Below are 17724 nucleotides of genomic sequence, written 5' to 3'. Positions count from 1 at the left end.
TATTGAGACCACAGATATATAATATAGTAGACTTAGATAAAATATCTATGGTAAAAATAGATCGCTAACTTAGACTTTGCCCAAGTATAAAAAGGCTGCAATTGGATTTCCGGTTTTGGCCACGACAACTTACAACAAAATGACGATGGTGCGTATATAGTACGTATTATATATCCGGTGTGTGTTAATGTTAATGCATATGTAATACTCAGCATGATAACACCCAATATTTAATTATGAATTAAATTATGAATTTATATTTATCTTATTATAAATTATTATTACCTATAATTAATTTATTTTATTTATCTTTAATTTTATATTATTGTATTTGCTTTCTAATTTTTCATAATTTAAATTTATTTTTGAATTGTGAATTTATATTTGTGAAAATCCTGGATAAGATGCCAAACAGCTGCATTCCGAAATGTAAAGATATTACAAAAATAGTTTTTATTTACTTAGATATTTAGAATGCATTTATCTGTAATAAATATTTGAGTTTTGTAATATTTGAAGGTTATGCTTCAATGAAAAATTGTAAATATATCAGATTACTTTTAAATCGTTATGATATTTTTAAAATGTGGATCAATTCATCGGAAAAAATTTTAAACCAACGAAAAGTCATTTAATCTATAGTGCTTATTTCAGATAGTTACAGATTTTATAGAAAACAAAAGCGGCGTGTGTTTAAAAATCTTGTTGTGCCTTTGATATTTTTGAGACCCCTACAATTATGCCTATTATTGCGTGGAAAAATATACTAAAACCGAAAAAGATTCAATATTATTCGCTTCAATTCTATTGCCGAATACAGAATCAGTTAGTACAAATGTTACTATTGATACTATTAAAATAACCATGCAAAAGTCGAAAAAGTCATGGACAGTTCACTTTTAAGTTTGAAGAAGCAGGAAATGAATTCGCGGAAAAAGAAAACACAATAATGCTTCATAAGTTTTTAGATCGCGATCGCCACTTATTTCAAGGTCAAGGTCACTCAGGACAATGATCTTGACAACTTATGTCAAGATCAAGGTCATCCGTAAAGTTGTCCACTTTATGCGTATTTCCTAATTTTTATTATACGAACATCCGATGTTTGCTCCTTCTCAATTATTGTTAAAAATAATTTTTTGAAGACGGCTGAAGTAATTAAAAAAATATTTAATATTTTTAATGTTTGAAGGTGGATGTTTTTGAGTGACACCTACTACATATTTACAAAAATATCTTTGAATTCTCTATTCTTACATATATGTTTTCCAAATAGAAATGATAGAACATGATTTAAAAAATGAAACTCATGCAACAGCGTCGCGCTGCATATCGTCGATTAGTGGGGTGGAATCTATTTCTGTTGCATTGTTTAATTGCCATCAAAATTAGTGAAAATTAAAGATTTTTGTTTTAGTTATGCATTTATTCAGTTAAAGTGAACGTTTAAAATGTCTTTTTATATTACTATTATATTAATTTATTATGTTACTTATTATTATATTATTATGTTACTATTATATTACTATTATATTAGTTTCAGTGAAAATAAAATTATCATGAAAATATATCTGAAACAGACAAAATATTTAAAAGGAATTATATATTTTAATATATTAATAACAATATATCCATCAGACATGTCTGAAGTTAGCCTATAAATAATATAATTTCAGAGTTTACCGCAAGAAGATTGCAGTACGTTTAAACTTCTTTGGAAAGTTTAAAATCAAGGTTTTATTTTTATCTCACATATTTGTACTTATATTGCTTCTAATATTTACTATATTTACTATAAGATATTCCATATTTACTATAAAATCAAAAAAATTTTCTTAATTTTTATCGCTATCACTAGAAAAAAGAATTATTAATTTTTAAATCAACAGAAATACTCAATGATATATTCCAACAAAATAATTGCCAGTAATTGAGGATAATGATGAAAATTTAAAAATTTCTCTTGATTTGTAACGGTCGGGTTTTCCCGAGCGCTGGTGCTGGATAACTCGGCCGGGACCAGGGCTCGGAAGGGTATAGCAAGTATCGTAGCCGGGTGTACAATAAATAAATGTGTTTATTTACGTATAAGAATATGTACAATGTGTGAGTGAGTGTGTATAAATGTATAAGCGCGTAAGTATGGAATGAGTGTTGGATGCGTGAACGCGGTATCGCGTATGAATGTGCGTATAAATGACGTATGGTGGCGAGTGTATACAGTGTGTGTCGTATGTGTATATAATATGTATAGCGTAAGGCTGCGTGGCTCTTATGGATGCGTGTATATTACGGATGACCGGGAGTGACGCGCGAGTGCGTGTCCGTCGGTCAGGCGGATCGGCGGATGCACGGCGGTGGTGCGATTTCGGTGCGTGATGCGCTCGAGTGCACACGGTAGGGCATTCGTGAGCGGCGCGATCGGACGCGGTAAATCGAACGGTCGCGTGCGATTATCGATACCCGGCGTCGATGGGTGGTAGCACCTGTCGGCCGGGTAATTGTAATGGCGCGCGGTATGCCTACGCGAGGGGCGGGAGCCTCGCGTCTTGGCGAATCGCGTATTGCCAAATTCGGTGCGTAGGGCGGTCTCACGGCCCTACGCGCACGGATTCCGTCGCCGTATTAATGGCGAGTCTCTGGCGGATTTATGCCGGCGCGCGAAATACTTCGCGATATTTGTTCCGGATTTGCAAGGATGGGTTGCAGCGGATCAGGAGCGTTCGGCAGACGGGAATATCCGTCGGTGGCGGGTAATTTCCACCGCTTGAGTAGTTGCCGGACGTTCGGTATTTTGTTCGGAGCGCTTACTTTTGGCGAGATGCTGGGAAAGCCCAGCAGAGGCGGAGTACTCCCAACCTCTATCTTGCTAGTAAGCGTCTAGGTCTCTGGATTGCTCTGAGCGTCTTGCCGACTTCAGAGCGCGGATGAGATTCTCTCTTTTAGCCGGTGGAGCGTCTTTTTATACCCGGCGTCGGCGGTATCGCGTCGGCGCGATAATTGTTTTCCAACAATTCGGTTGAGCCCGACCGCGGCTCGGGAAGTTTCGGAAACGGTCGGAGCGGTTTCCCGAGCGCGCGAGCCGAGCTCCGGTACGGTGTGCCGACCCGGTTATAAAAGTAAACAAATATTATTACTTATTTATTTTCGCTCACCGCTTTAAAATATAATAGGGCGCGTAGCGCCTTCGCTCAGATGGTCCTTTGACTGGTGAGCGTGGGACGGCGGTCGGTTTGCGGCGTCCGGCGAGTAGACGGCCGCGTAACGATGGTCGTATCGTTACAGATTTTATAATAAATACAAGAGTAATACCAGTACAAATATAGACGAAGAAACTCAATAATCAAGCATCCCAAATTGTGAGAGGCAAGGAGACAAAAATCAAACATTCCAATTTCTTTTGGACATTTTTGTCAATACAATATTACACAAAATACTATTGTATTTATTAACAATTACAATTATCAAAAATAGTATGTATTAAATAATTATAAATAATTGTAATTATGTGAAGCTGTTTATTTTTAAAGTAGTTTATTTCTAAATTACACTCGAAATGAATTGTTAAAACGGCGCCCATAGCCGAGCACTGTATACATAAAATCACATTTCGATTGAGCATTGGCACTTTTCTATAAATAATACTACGTTTATATTATTATATTAGACATTATGCATTACGTTATGTAATTGAAAATATTCATAACATTTCGAGTTATTCAAAAATTAATTATAGATATATCAATAATAATTATATATCTTACACATTCTCCCACGAATACAAATTATTATTATATTACAATTAAGAGCGAATTACATATATCTTTATTATCTCAAAATACATAACATCTAATATAAAAGAGGGATATCACGATAATAAAATATATAAACTGTAATTATATGACAAAAGAATTATTATATTATTGTAACGTTCGCGTATTCTTATATTTGTATTCAAATATTTATTTTCTCGCACCAAATATTTAATGCAATTCGCGATATACATATACGATAAAGGATATATTCTTCAGCATCTTTGCAGCAAGCGATTCTGCTGTTCGTCTAAAAGCATCGAAGCTTCACTCATAATTTTGGCAGTAGTTCTAACCAAGAATAATAACTGATACTCGTCTATAATGATCAAAGCTGCCTTCGTCTTGACAAGGGCATGAAGCATGTTTGTTCTCTCGAGATCGAGCCACTGTTGAAGCGCCACTTCTCTTTCCCGTGGACCACTGAGGGGCACGTCGGCCGGACCCCATAAGGAAAATTCCAGCACAGATTTTACCTAATTATCGAATCAATTAATCTTATTTGAGTATCTTATATGAGATATCAATATATGTTTAAATAGAAATGAATGTAAAATAATTGTAGACAATAATTGTAGATAATAAAAATTGGATACTGCATTCTGTGGCAATAAAATCAATCTACGAAGGAAGCATACTAATTTTGACAATATAAAATAAATTTATATAAATTGATAATTATGAATTGAAGAATTTTTCTATGCAAACTTTTATATCCGGAATTTATACATCCAGAATCAAAATTCTTACCTGAGAAAGAGTGACGGCTTTCTCGCGTATTAGTAAATCCTGTACAAAGAGCAACTCGCTCGTCAGATGTAATTGCCGTAGTGGTATTAGAGCGCATTCGCACAGAGAGACTCCTTTTTCTCTAGGTTCATCGCTCAGGTCTATATTTAATTTCCTATAAAACGGAATTAAACGTAAATTAAGATTATCAATTTGTCATGACGTGAGAGAAAATACTAAACTAACTGATTCTTGCAAAAGATACAGACTATAGGAAACGTTCTCCCTGCAGAGTATAATGTCGTTCAGGGATCCATTGGCGTCCTCAATCCCGCGGGCCTGGAGACTCTTCAACGCATTAACCAATTGAAGAAGCACTAACGACGTCTCTCGCTTTGCATTCTCGTTGCTTATGTCCCTCGATATCGCGCCGAACGATTGTATGGTAGTCACGTGCAGGCATGAGAGGATCGAGACTGTCACTAAAATTATATAAAATTATTATACAAATAAAATATATACAAATTTTCTTGTCATCGCTGAAACGTAGCAATACCTTTGACATCTTTGTTAGCGGATGGTTGAATCTTATCGATCATCTCCTTCGGAGCTCTATCTACGAATTCTGTTATAGGCCTCAGATAAAAATCTTTTTGCAGTATAGGCATAGATAGAACGTCATGCAGAGACGTTTTGATCGTTCCTCGTCGCCGAACAAAATATCCTTCTGTCAATGAAAATCGACGACGCAACGTCGATGTTGAAATGCTTCAGCTGTGGGTTCGCATTTTTGAAAGCACGCAGACCTGCCGGAAATTGTATAGCTTGATTTTTTTGAAATAAGAAATTACAACATGATATCTCATCATTTTTTTACAAAAAATTAATTATATTTATATTATTAGAAAATTCTATATCCTATCCTATTATATTTTTTTAAGTATTTTATATATAAATATCAATATATATTCTACTATTAGATTTTATATCTTTATAAATAAATGAAGAACTTTCTTAGATCTTAAATAAAATATTATATAAAATTATTTATACATATATTTATCTTTCATACACGGTAATTAATTACTTTTTTTAGATTCTTTAGCGAAGGTTGCAAGATATGAAACTTTGCCTAGAAATTAGAAATTAAGATTAATAAAAGATCTTTGTGTGAAGAATTGATGATTTTTAGCATAAATATTTTAGATTTATTGTTTTCAAGCTAGTTGATATAACAATAACAATGATAACCTGATACACACTTGTTCGAGAAATTGAGCAAGTGCTTCATGATTCGCTACGATCACTGCGCCGTAATTATCTTCGAGGCTCCGATGAACGATGGTACGTCATCTGGCGTTTACCTTAAGCGACCCATCCGCGGCTCGTCATCATTCCAATCCTGATCCTCTTACGCGCCCTTTAGTAGTTCAAAATTATTACATAGAAAAGATGTATAAATTTGAAGTACAACTTTTGAAATCTAATAAAATAAACCTCGTCGCCAGTATAAAGGTATACGGAGCGTAAAGCTCACTTTCGGTCTCGCTGCCACAATATGACAACGAAGTCAATCTCACGAATGGTTGATGATGATGAACTTTGGGCTCTCCACTCATCGCGCTACTGTCAGACTTTCTCTTGCAGGCGCCGCGAAATCCGTCACCGTATCTATGACTATGACGCAGCTCGAGATTGGAATCGCACTAGGGTAAACTCGAGAGACACTCATACAGATGGTTGTCGTTGGACGTCTGTTGAAATGCGCAATTACATCGCTGTACCGTTGCAACCAAGTTGCACAGAAGCCGCACTCCGGACGGCAATGAAAGGCGATAAAAACTTATCCTTCTTTTCTACATTAATATTGGAGCTTAAGTATTCATTTTATGGTTTTTATCAAACTAATTAGTATTAATTAATAAATATCTGAAAAATCTGTTTTTAATCGACTGATTGAATGCCAATTGTTATTTTTTGCATAAACTCGCATTGCATCGAAGTATTGTCCGAGCAATTTCGACGATAATTTAAGATGTAAGAACGCCATGTCTTTTGGAGCGACTTCGAAAGAGTCGGCTTTCTCGGCCGTTTCCTGAACGCGTGTTTGCCTCGCGCTCTTACGTAAGGTAGGCATTTAAATGCAAATTTTTTCGATGGCAGGGAATGTGTTTCCAGCTAGAAAAACGATGCGAAAGAATGTCGCCCCGGAACTCAAGCACGCGCTTTCGAAAGGTACTACACAGACTCGCAAAGGGACATCGCGAATGTTATCTGAGAAAAATCCGAATGTCCAGCTTAGAAATATTCCACTATTGTCACACTGAAAAAATGAGCTAAATTCAAAAAATTTTTTTATTTAATAAAATTATTTATTTAAGTGCCTACTTGCAAAGGAATTAATTATTTCAATCAAGCAGCAAATATATTTAAATTAATAAAATATATATAAAGTAAAACAAAGTATGTTTTTATTTAATTAAATAAAAAGAAAAATTTGTTTGTTAACATTTTATATTAAAATATTAAATAACTAATTTTAAAAATTATAATTTCTATTATATGTGCGATAATAATAATAATAATTTATTTGTATTAATAATATTAATAATTTATTTATTATAACAAAACGTTTTTGGAATCAAAATATATATTTATTTATGTAGAAAAAAACAAAATTAACAAAATGTATTTATTTGATTAAAAAAAATTTTATTTTTAGTGTAAATAAATTATTTTATTTGTGTTATATATGTATGTGTGTGTATTAGTATTATTTAAATTACATTACGAGACTCCGATAAATCAAAAAAATATAAAAGACGAAATGTAGGAATAATATTATGAAAAGATTGTAATAACATAGAAGCTATTTGCTATGCGATAGAATAAGGGCTGTTTTAGCAAGCGTGATGAATGCTTAATGTTGTATAAAGTTAAAACAAAATATATTGAGGTGGCACACGTTACATCGTTTTAGAAATGATTCAAAAATATGTTTGTTTAAAATGTTTTCTAATTGATTTTCAGAAATGTTTTTTGTAAACCATAATGTCCACTCGAAAAATATTCAAAAAAACATTTGTTCAATATTTATGATATATCTTATAATTTTAAATTTATACATTACTTCCCGTAAAATTTATCCGCAAAAATTATAGTGTTATACAAAAAGTTAACACTATACAATTTAATATATATGATTATAACTATGTTAATTATTACGTAAAATATTTTTTAACTTATCTTGATTAATTATCTTGATTAATCTTGACATATACATATATTAAGTATAAAGACAAAATATGGCATTTTTCTCCTAATTATTTTTGATCATATTTAACTTTGAGAAGTAATATTTTTAATTATGTAACAATGATACACAAATGAAAATTATAACTTTGCATCTACAAATTTTTACTATGGCAAATAATAAAATATATTAGGTAAATGTTAATTTTAAATTCTATTATGTTGTATACAATAATTTGTTCTATAAAATTATGATGGTTTATCAATAATACAAAAAATAAATTGTTATTTAAAAGTGTATTATAAATTAATGAGAGTTAGAATTAATTAAAATTAAAATTTTTTCTCCGTGTAACAACGGTGTAGTTTGAATGTTTTCCAAACAAAAGCTTGCATTTGGAACATAATAAGTGCTTTTTAAACTAGACAAGTACTTCCAGATTTCAATATTATTTGTTTGGTGGACATATTAAAATAAATATTTAATGACACGCTTATGTAATTTGATATAATTTGATATTTTTTATTCATTTTTTCAATTTGCGTCTAAATATTACAATTTTAACTCTAAAATCTTCGAAATACATCAATATATTCATAAAAAAGTTCTGTTGCAATATAACATACAACAAATTTATACATTTTAACGTGATGAACGTTTCTGTTTGGCAAATATTCTGGCTATTGCAGCGGAATCGTTTGGATATTGTCTTTCTAAGTTTGCATTCGGTATGTAATGAGTGCCTTTGAAACTGGAAAAGTACTTTCCAATTTTGTTATTTTTAATTTTTTTCGGTGAACAAATCCGTAGTTGGTCTAAAATAAAAAATTATACGCCCACATTTACATTGTATATAAGCCACCAAAAAACACATATGAGTATGTAATCTATAAGAATGCTACTAAAAAGCATAACATATTGTATCATTATCGGTAAAAATAATGTAGAGCGGTTGATGGTCTGAAACTTTTTCATATTTACAAATGTCAAAATGTATATACATCAGACGTTGCAAATTTGGAAACCTAATAAGTTCAATATTCCAATTTATTTTTTTTATTACATTGGTGATGCCATTCAACGATCACGCCGTAATGCTTTTTGACCAAGCCAGTTATGCTTTACAATCCACAGCAAATTTAACCATTTTTGGCCTTCTTTTTAATAGTTTCTCTACTATAGTGTCAGATCTAATCTATAAAAACGTAATAATAAAGTTCAATCGATATTTTGTCACACATGTAATTCTTAAAATAATGTAATGTAATGACTTAAGTTATAAATAATTATATTTAATATAATCTCTTTAGATATTGATACATAAATATATTAAATTATATTATACAATGTGTTATAATCTACCTGTATTATATTTGTAATATTTTTGCATATAGTTTCAATATTTATATTTTCTTAAAATTGTATATTGAATTGTATATTATAAGATTATAATTATATAAAAATTATAGTTATATTTGTGTCGGGCATAACAAATTATTATTATAATTTAATATAAATTAGAATATCTTACATATTTTATATATTTGGTTTCGAGAGGTGATAACATTAATAATTCATACAATTCATGGACCTCTAACTCCGAAAATATATATTCTTCGAAAATGTATATAATTTGTTTTGATTCACTGTCATCCCAGAAATTGTCATCAATATTGTTATCTCTCCAAAAGCAAATTGCTCCGAACTTGTAAAAAAATTGAATGATTTGGATAGCTATTACTTAAACGAAGAAATACTGTCTGTGCTATTTTATTTAACCACATTTTTATAGCCGAATAAGACACGTGTGGCACAAAATATTGCGCCATAATCGTTAATTGTTTTTCTAAAAGCCATTTTGTGGTCGGCATTTTCCAAAATTTTATTTGCGTATATATAAATCGATATGTTTGAATGATATTGTTTTAAGCAATAAAAAAGTAAGCTTGTACGATGCACTCATATGCACAATGTATTATCGAGATCGCATCTGCTACAATAATATAGCATCCTTTAAGTTTGTTATTTTAAATTATACTTAAATGAGAGAAATCGAGTGAAAATTAATTGTATATGGATATATTAAATAAATATTCAATAAATCTCTAAATAGATATAACTGACTTGAAAGAACTTGTAAAACCATAGGACTTGAAAGTTTTAAAAAGAAAGTACGGTTACATTATAAGTCATAAAAATTATATTTATTTATGAAAAATAAAAAAGTATTTTATAATTATATTGCAGTGGAATTAATATAAAACTTTGTAAAAAGTAAAATATTTTTATAAAATTTCTTACACAATTTGTTATCAATTGTTAAAATCTCACATGTGAAACCAAATTTTATTAGGTTTACGGTCTCCTGACTGCTCTTGCAAAATTTGTAATTAATAATTACAGTGTAATGTAATGATTATTACTTTCCATATATATAATAATTATTGATATTTATACTCTGATCACGAAGTGGATCACACTTTGCACATCTTTGAACAGAAAAATTCTAGTAGAAAAACTTTAATGTCGTAAAGCTTCTGTAATCAGAGTTATGACATAAAATAGCAATTTATGATTGATCTTATTATATTTAAATTTATGTGTGTGATGTGTTTGCGAATAAATATAATATTATTTCAAACTTTTCTAAGCTTAATTTTTTCTTTTTACCTTGTTCTTTTTGTTTACTTGTTTGGTTTTGGTTTATTTTTAATTATTATTTGTTTTATTTTTGTTATTATTATTTTTGTTCTTATTTGATTTTTTTGTTCTAATTATTTATTTTTATTATTATTTCATTTTTTATTTTTTTTGTTCTTATTATTTACTTTTTATTATTTCATTTTTTTTATTTTGTTATTATATGTAATGTTATTAAATGTAATATTTTTTAGGCAGCATTTGGGAGTTTTTTTTTTCAAAAATTTTTTATTATTTCATTCTTTTAAAAAGCTATTTAAAAGCTTTTTAATTAAAAATTTTCTATAGCGCAATTGATTTATAGCTGCGTTGCTTTTTCAATAAGTTTCTTCTTCTTTTTTCGCATTATCTACAAAAAACATATATATCATAATATCTGTTTTAACTGTTCTGTATATACATGGTATCCTAAAAATTTTGACACACCCGAAGTGTGAAGGTAAATTGGGCCAAACTGAGTCGAAAAGTCCTATACCATTTTGTAAAAATTCACAATAGTTTTTGCGTTAGTAATTAAAATATGTGAGCTAATGAGCGCGTTGGAAAGCAGTAGGCCGGTATCGGCAGGCATGTATGACGGATTATTTGTGTGCGTCTCTTAGTAACAAAAGCATCATCTAAGCGAGAGGTGGAGTCACGCTGTCAGCTCTTGCTTAGATGATACCTTTGTTGCTATAAAATAAGTAATGGTAATAGTACGCTTTTTATCTTTCTTGATTAATAACAAACTTATGTTTAAAAGATGATCAAACTACGTTGTAGTTATCGAGAACTCCGATAATAATCCGATCCGAGCTCGGTGAAACGCATACTCCCTCGTTTTCGCTAACCTACGGTTGGCATCAATCGGGATTAAAAAGTCTGTTTACATTTCCGACGAAATTCCTTGGGTTCATCCGCACATTTATGAAATTACTTACATATTAATTAATAAAAATTATACACACATACTTAATATTTGAACACTTTACTCAGCCATAACAGATTTTTATTGATATGAAAGAATGCATAGCGCAGTGTCGAGATAACAAATCAGAATCGCGAAAGAGAAACAACAATACTTGCGAGTATCTAAAACATCTTTTTTTAAAAGTCGATAATATATTAATTTTTTGTTCGACTATCTTTTGTTTCTTTGACATTTATAATTTTGTTTTCAAAAGAATTCGCTCCATCTTAATTTTATCAAAAACTCTTTAGTCGAATTTTGCAGGCCTTCAGATTTACGTTTTTTAAAAAAATTTTGCAAGAAACAAGATAAATAATAATTTGATGATATAAAATTAAATATATTGAGTAAGGTTCGATATTGTTCAAATGGAATATAATGTTTTTTTTCCTTCCAATTCTAGAGCTAGCTTTTTGTCTATTCTTGTCTCTTCAGTTTATCTAATTGTACGTAATATCTTTTTTCTAGCTTGTATTTTTATTTATACGATAATAATAAAGTATAATGCAAAATTGTACCTCAGTTTCTTTAATTTTCAAATGCGATAAATACAGTCAATTTTCAAGTGCGTTTTTTCAGTCACTGTGAATTATAAAAATATTAATTCTTTTAGAGATTATATATGCAATGTACAAATATATAGATTTTTTGGCCTAACATAATTAAATAGATGGATATTTGTAGATTATATGTACAGCATGTAAACTTTATAAATATGTAATATACATGTATATGTATTTTATATAAATATATATATATATATATATATATATATATATATATATATGTATGAATGTATAATTATATGTAAGAATAATTTAGAATAAAATTAATATAAGAATAATTAAATTACCTTTGTGGTAGAATCTATCGCACTTATTCTGTTTGAGGAATCAAATTTGCTCGATAAATTTCTCGCACCAGCTTTATTTAATCGAAATAATAGTACAAATTTTTTATTGCTTAACTCGAAAGGATCTTCTTGAATATGAAATCTTAGTCTCTTTTTTCTGGGATGTCCATATTTTCTAAGGCGCCCATAATTGGTGCGTTTATTTTAATATCTTCTAAATTAATTTTTGCAAAAATTGTACGTTTTTTACATAATGGCAGCTTTCCGATGTACATACATTATTATCTTTGCTCTTCATCACTACCTTTTTCAATTTTCACTAAAACGAATAAGTTTCTCTTGAAACGTATGGTATAAACTATTTGTTGCATTGTGCATGAAAAATTGCATACACGTTGCACTTGCGATTGTCAAGAATGCTGTTCTAGAAGAATTTCACATTGCAATCATTCGCAACTTGCCATTTACGTATACGTAACTATTTCAACAATAGAGCCCCTGGCTCTCATTTGCCATTTTTATTTAATTAATGATTGTATTCACAAGAGCCTGTACTTTTAATTTATTACAACTTTTTATATACGCAGCTGCACAACAATATGCTGTTCTTTTTATTTCTCATTTTTATAGTATTAATTATTATTTTTGGACATATAGTAATGAAAGTAATAAAAATAGTGAATCAATTACCTACTAGTAAAAATTAACTATTAAAAATAGATTAAAAACTAATTTCTCATAAGTATTAGGTTCTTCCTCATTCGCGCGCACTCGCGTGGGTAATTTGACAAATTTCAAAAATAATCTCACTTATCGTAGATCAATTAATTAAACATTCTAAGAATTTTATTAGGAAAATATTGCGTTTATTTAATTTATATTAATGTAAGCAATACTATCTCTTATTGCTTAAATACTGAAGATGATTCAAAAAGGAATCGAAACGTTCGTTTTACATCTATTAAACCTTTATTCTATAATTTCCATTTACATACTGACCCTCATTTACAATTTTTATTTCATTTATAAAACAAAATGAAAATTGTGCAAATTAGAAACTTGCGCATTGCTTTCTCATCATTTCATTTTGCTCACAAAGCTTAAGCTTTTTAAAGTAAGTGAGTTTTTAATTTGGCTTCCTCATAGAGGAAGATATCCCAAAATTTGCGGCAGTTACAGCGTGTATAGACATTTCTCAAAAAATTCAAAATTGATTAAAAAATGAACTCTTTTACGGTTCTTCATCAAATTCAATACCAATCATCCTTTAATGATTCTTTATTTATATAAAAAATCTAATTTAATTCTAAAAATTTGCAAAATTTGCAAAAGATCGTGTACAAACATTTTTCAAAAATTCAAAATTTTATAAAAATAAACCCTTTCATAGATCTTCCAAATTCAATGTCAATCATTCTTTAATGATACTCTGTTCATTTTTAAAAATTTACCCCGATATCTCAAAAATTGCGGAAGTTGAAGATTATACAATATACATTCCGTACATACAGACAGACATTTTTAGAAAATATAATTTTTTGACGTTTTGGGACATTCTAAACATTATGCATATTAACATAGAAAACTGGAAAAAAAATTTGTCATGAAAACAATGCTTCTTCTATGAGAAAGAAAAAATATAAGTTTCTAACACTCCCTGACAGAATATGTCATTTTAAGACTCATCAGTAATTGAATAACATAAGTGAAATGCATAAATAAGAAATGTATGTGTTAGATTATATTTTGGATAAAGTATTCTCTCCCTCTCCCTTCCCCCCTCTCTCTCTCTCCCCCTCTCTCCCATTCTCTCTCTTTCTCCCTCCCTCTCTCTCTCTCTCTCTCTCTCTTTCTCTCTCTCTCCCGTTCTCTCTTTTTTCTCCCGCTCTCTTTCTCTTTCCCTCCTGCTCTTTACCTTAGCGTCACTACTGTTAACTGCATCGCTTGATACATATCATATACATATGCACGTACATACATATTGTCTCTCAAGGCGTATTTCCACAAGCGAATAATCGTACAGAGCATTATAAACGTACCTTGAGGGATAAAATCGCTTTGTATGGTGCGTGCGGGCATACGTACGTGAATCTGAAAGTTGAAGAAGAAATTTTTTTCACAATTCTGAACCCAACGATTATTATATCTCAGGATTGACAGCACCAATCTTATTGAAACTGGTTGCAATCAAAAGCTTGCATCCATATTATATCATAAAAGTGCCATTAGATTTTTTATTACAGCTTTAATTCCTGAGGTATTTTAATCGAAAGTTTATCAAAATCTTCATTATAGACATAACATAAATTATCATTATAGACATAAAACTCCGGATGAGCTATTTGGTAGCGGCGTGGCCCCTGTACATAGACAAATTCTTCACATGACAGAAAGTTTTTGTCATGTACTTGGCGATTTTTTTATGAACTTGGCGTCGCAACGCTACCGCGTCGCTTGATACAACTCTTATTTATTTTTAATTATGTTAAATATTATTACTATATATAATTATAATCAAGAAAGTATATTAATGATACTTTTATATTTACAAGAATACTTCACAAAATGCGATGTATTTTCTTATAAATAAGAAAAAATTAAATCACATAACCGTTTACGTAAACAAAAATACGCTTTTCAAATTTTACAAACAAATTTTTATAGAAATAGATAAACATATCAAATATCATTAATACACACTCAGCATACTTCTTATACACGGTGTCCCAAAAATTTTGACACACCCGAAGTGTAAAAGTAGATTCGGCCAAACTGAGTCGAAAAATCCTGTATCATTTTCCTCTATAACGCTTCAGAAAGAAATTATTATTGAGTAAAGTTTAGCCAATCATCGCCTTAGCCCATTCGACTCAGTTTGGCCCAATCTACCTTCACACTTCGGATGTGTCAAAATTTTTGGAACACTCTATATAATTTAAATTAGATTTTCTGTTTGTGAAATATACATAATTCTTTTTATTAATTATATATATTACAAATTTATAATTAAATTAATTTAATCAAGATAGCGCATATTTATATAACAAATTAATTTTAATTTTTTAAATATTATTAATTTATTTTTAATATTTTTATAGTAACAATACTAATTAAAAATAAATGAATTTATATATGTGTATATGGCATAAATATATTAATATAGATAATAATAATAATACAATGTGTTCAATTTTATAGCATCTCTCTTTTAATTTACAATATTGTAGAGCGCTAGTTTATATTATATTTTCGATAGACATGTAAATAGAATTTTGATTTAATTTTTGTTAATTCTATTTTGTTTTTATTGTTAAATACATATTATTTTTAAAATATCCAATAATATTTATTGTTATAATATTTATTGTATATTTTTCTTTTCTATTATTTCTTTTAAACAGCACAAATATACATACAACACTTCAAAAATATTGCATATTTAGACAATATAAATTATATTATTATTTAACAGTTATATTTGCTTATAAAAATTTTTAAATAAATATTTAAAAAAAATGTTATTTATCATTGTTACATACAATTCCTTGATAAACTTGTTTATTAATTTTAAACAATATTTATAAACTTTTTTTATTTAATATTTTATACATTAAATTCGTATATTAAATTATATGTTAATAGTTATATAAAATTATATGTTAATAGTTATATAAAAAATATAGTCAAGTTTAATCCAGAGATATATCCGTTATAAAGGAAAATCACTTACTTCTGACATTCTGTTTTTAACTGTATATGAATTGCATATCTAATAAATTTGATAAAAATATTGAAAATAGAAAAACGATAAAAAGTACTGTTTATTTACAAGTGTGTAAAAATACTGTGTGAAATATTTTTTAATAGCTTGCGTAGTTGTGTCGATATTAATTCCTTTGAAGTTGATGATGCTTATTGCCATATCCAAAATCAACACCGAAAAATTAACGTTAATACTGAAGTAAATGATAATTTACTTAGGCTTGTAGCTATATCTTGATCAAAGAAATAATCAAAATTATATTAGATAATATAAATACACATTATAATTTATTTCATAAATAATCTGATCTTTCGTATATTTATCTCGCATATATTATATTGAGACCACAGATATATAATATAGTAGACTTAGATAAAATATCTATGGTAAAAATAGATCGCTAACTTAGACTTTGCCCAAGTATAAAAAGGCTGCAATTGGATTTCCGGTTTTGGCCACGACAACTTACAACAAAATGACGATGGTGCGTATATAGTACGTATTATATATCCGGTGTGTGTTAATGTTAATGCATATGTAATACTCAGCATGATAACACCCAATATTTAATTATGAATTAAATTATGAATTTATATTTATCTTATTATAAATTATTATTACCTATAATTAATTTATTTTATTTATCTTTAATTTTATATTATTGTATTTGCTTTCTAATTTTTCATAATTTAAATTTATTTTTGAATTGTGAATTTATATTTGTGAAAATCCTGGATAAGATGCCAAACAGCTGCATTCCGAAATGTAAAGATATTACAAAAATAGTTTTTATTTACTTAGATATTTAGAATGCATTTATCTGTAATAAATATTTGAGTTTTGTAATATTTGAAGGTTATGCTTCAATGAAAAATTGTAAATATATCAGATTACTTTTAAATCGTTATGATATTTTTAAAATGTGGATCAATTCATCGGAAAAAATTTTAAACCAACGAAAAGTCATTTAATCTATAGTGCTTATTTCAGATAGTTACAGATTTTATAGAAAACAAAAGCGGCGTGTGTTTAAAAATCTTGTTGTGCCTTTGATATTTTTGAGACCCCTACAATTATGCCTATTATTGCGTGGAAAAATATACTAAAACCGAAAAAGATTCAATATTATTCGCTTCAATTCTATTGCCGAATACAGAATCAGTTAGTACAAATGTTACTATTGATACTATTAAAATAACCATGCAAAAGTCGAAAAAGTCATGGACAGTTCACTTTTAAGTTTGAAGAAGCAGGAAATGAATTCGCGGAAAAAGAAAACACAATAATGCTTCATAAGTTTTTAGATCGCGATCGCCACTTATTTCAAGGTCAAGGTCACTCAGGACAATGATCTTGACAACTTATGTCAAGATCAAGGTCATCCGTAAAGTTGTCCACTTTATGCGTATTTCCTAATTTTTATTATACGAACATCCGATGTTTGCTCCTTCTCAATTATTGTTAAAAATAATTTTTTGAAGACGGCTGAAGTAATTAAAAAAATATTTAATATTTTTAATGTTTGAAGGTGGATGTTTTTGAGTGACACCTACTACATATTTACAAAAATATCTTTGAATTCTCTATTCTTACATATATGTTTTCCAAATAGAAATGATAGAACATGATTTAAAAAATGAAACTCATGCAACAGCGTCGCGCTGC

At 29.2% G+C, this 17724-nt stretch overlaps 1 protein-coding gene across 1 annotated transcript; it reads right to left on the bottom strand.

The window, feature by feature from the left end:
- Nucleotides 1-4689: 4689 nt before the first annotated feature.
- Nucleotides 4690-5354, bottom strand: LOC126855697 (uncharacterized). The gene is made up of 3 exons (XM_050603567.1): nucleotides 5098-5354; nucleotides 4788-5023; nucleotides 4690-4716 (listed from the first exon to the last, which is right to left on the bottom strand). The coding sequence occupies exons 1-3, from the start codon at nucleotides 5207-5209 to the stop codon at nucleotides 4690-4692; spliced, it is 375 nt and encodes a 124-aa protein (XP_050459524.1). The 5' UTR covers nucleotides 5210-5354.
- Between the last annotated feature and the right edge of the window lie 12370 nt (nucleotides 5355-17724).

Source organism: Cataglyphis hispanica, chromosome 16, assembly GCF_021464435.1.
Source record: "Cataglyphis hispanica isolate Lineage 1 chromosome 16, ULB_Chis1_1.0, whole genome shotgun sequence".
NCBI classification, from domain to species: domain Eukaryota; kingdom Metazoa; phylum Arthropoda; class Insecta; order Hymenoptera; family Formicidae; genus Cataglyphis; species Cataglyphis hispanica.
Note: the sequence above shows the minus strand (reverse complement) of the source record. Positions and strands in the feature narration are given on the sequence as shown.

Excerpts from the sequence above, each read along its gene's own strand:
- LOC126855697 (XM_050603567.1), bottom strand. The coding sequence starts at position 5,209 with ATGCCTATACTGCAAAAAGATTTTTATCTGAGGCCTATAACAGAATTC. Across the intron at positions 5,024-5,097 it reads CGCTAACAAAGATGTCAAAG|TGACAGTCTCGATCCTCTCA; the intron begins GTATTGCTACGT and ends ATATAATTTTAG. Across the intron at positions 4,717-4,787 it reads TGTATCTTTTGCAAGAATCA|GAAATTAAATATAGACCTGA; the intron begins GTTAGTTTAGTA and ends TCCGTTTTATAG.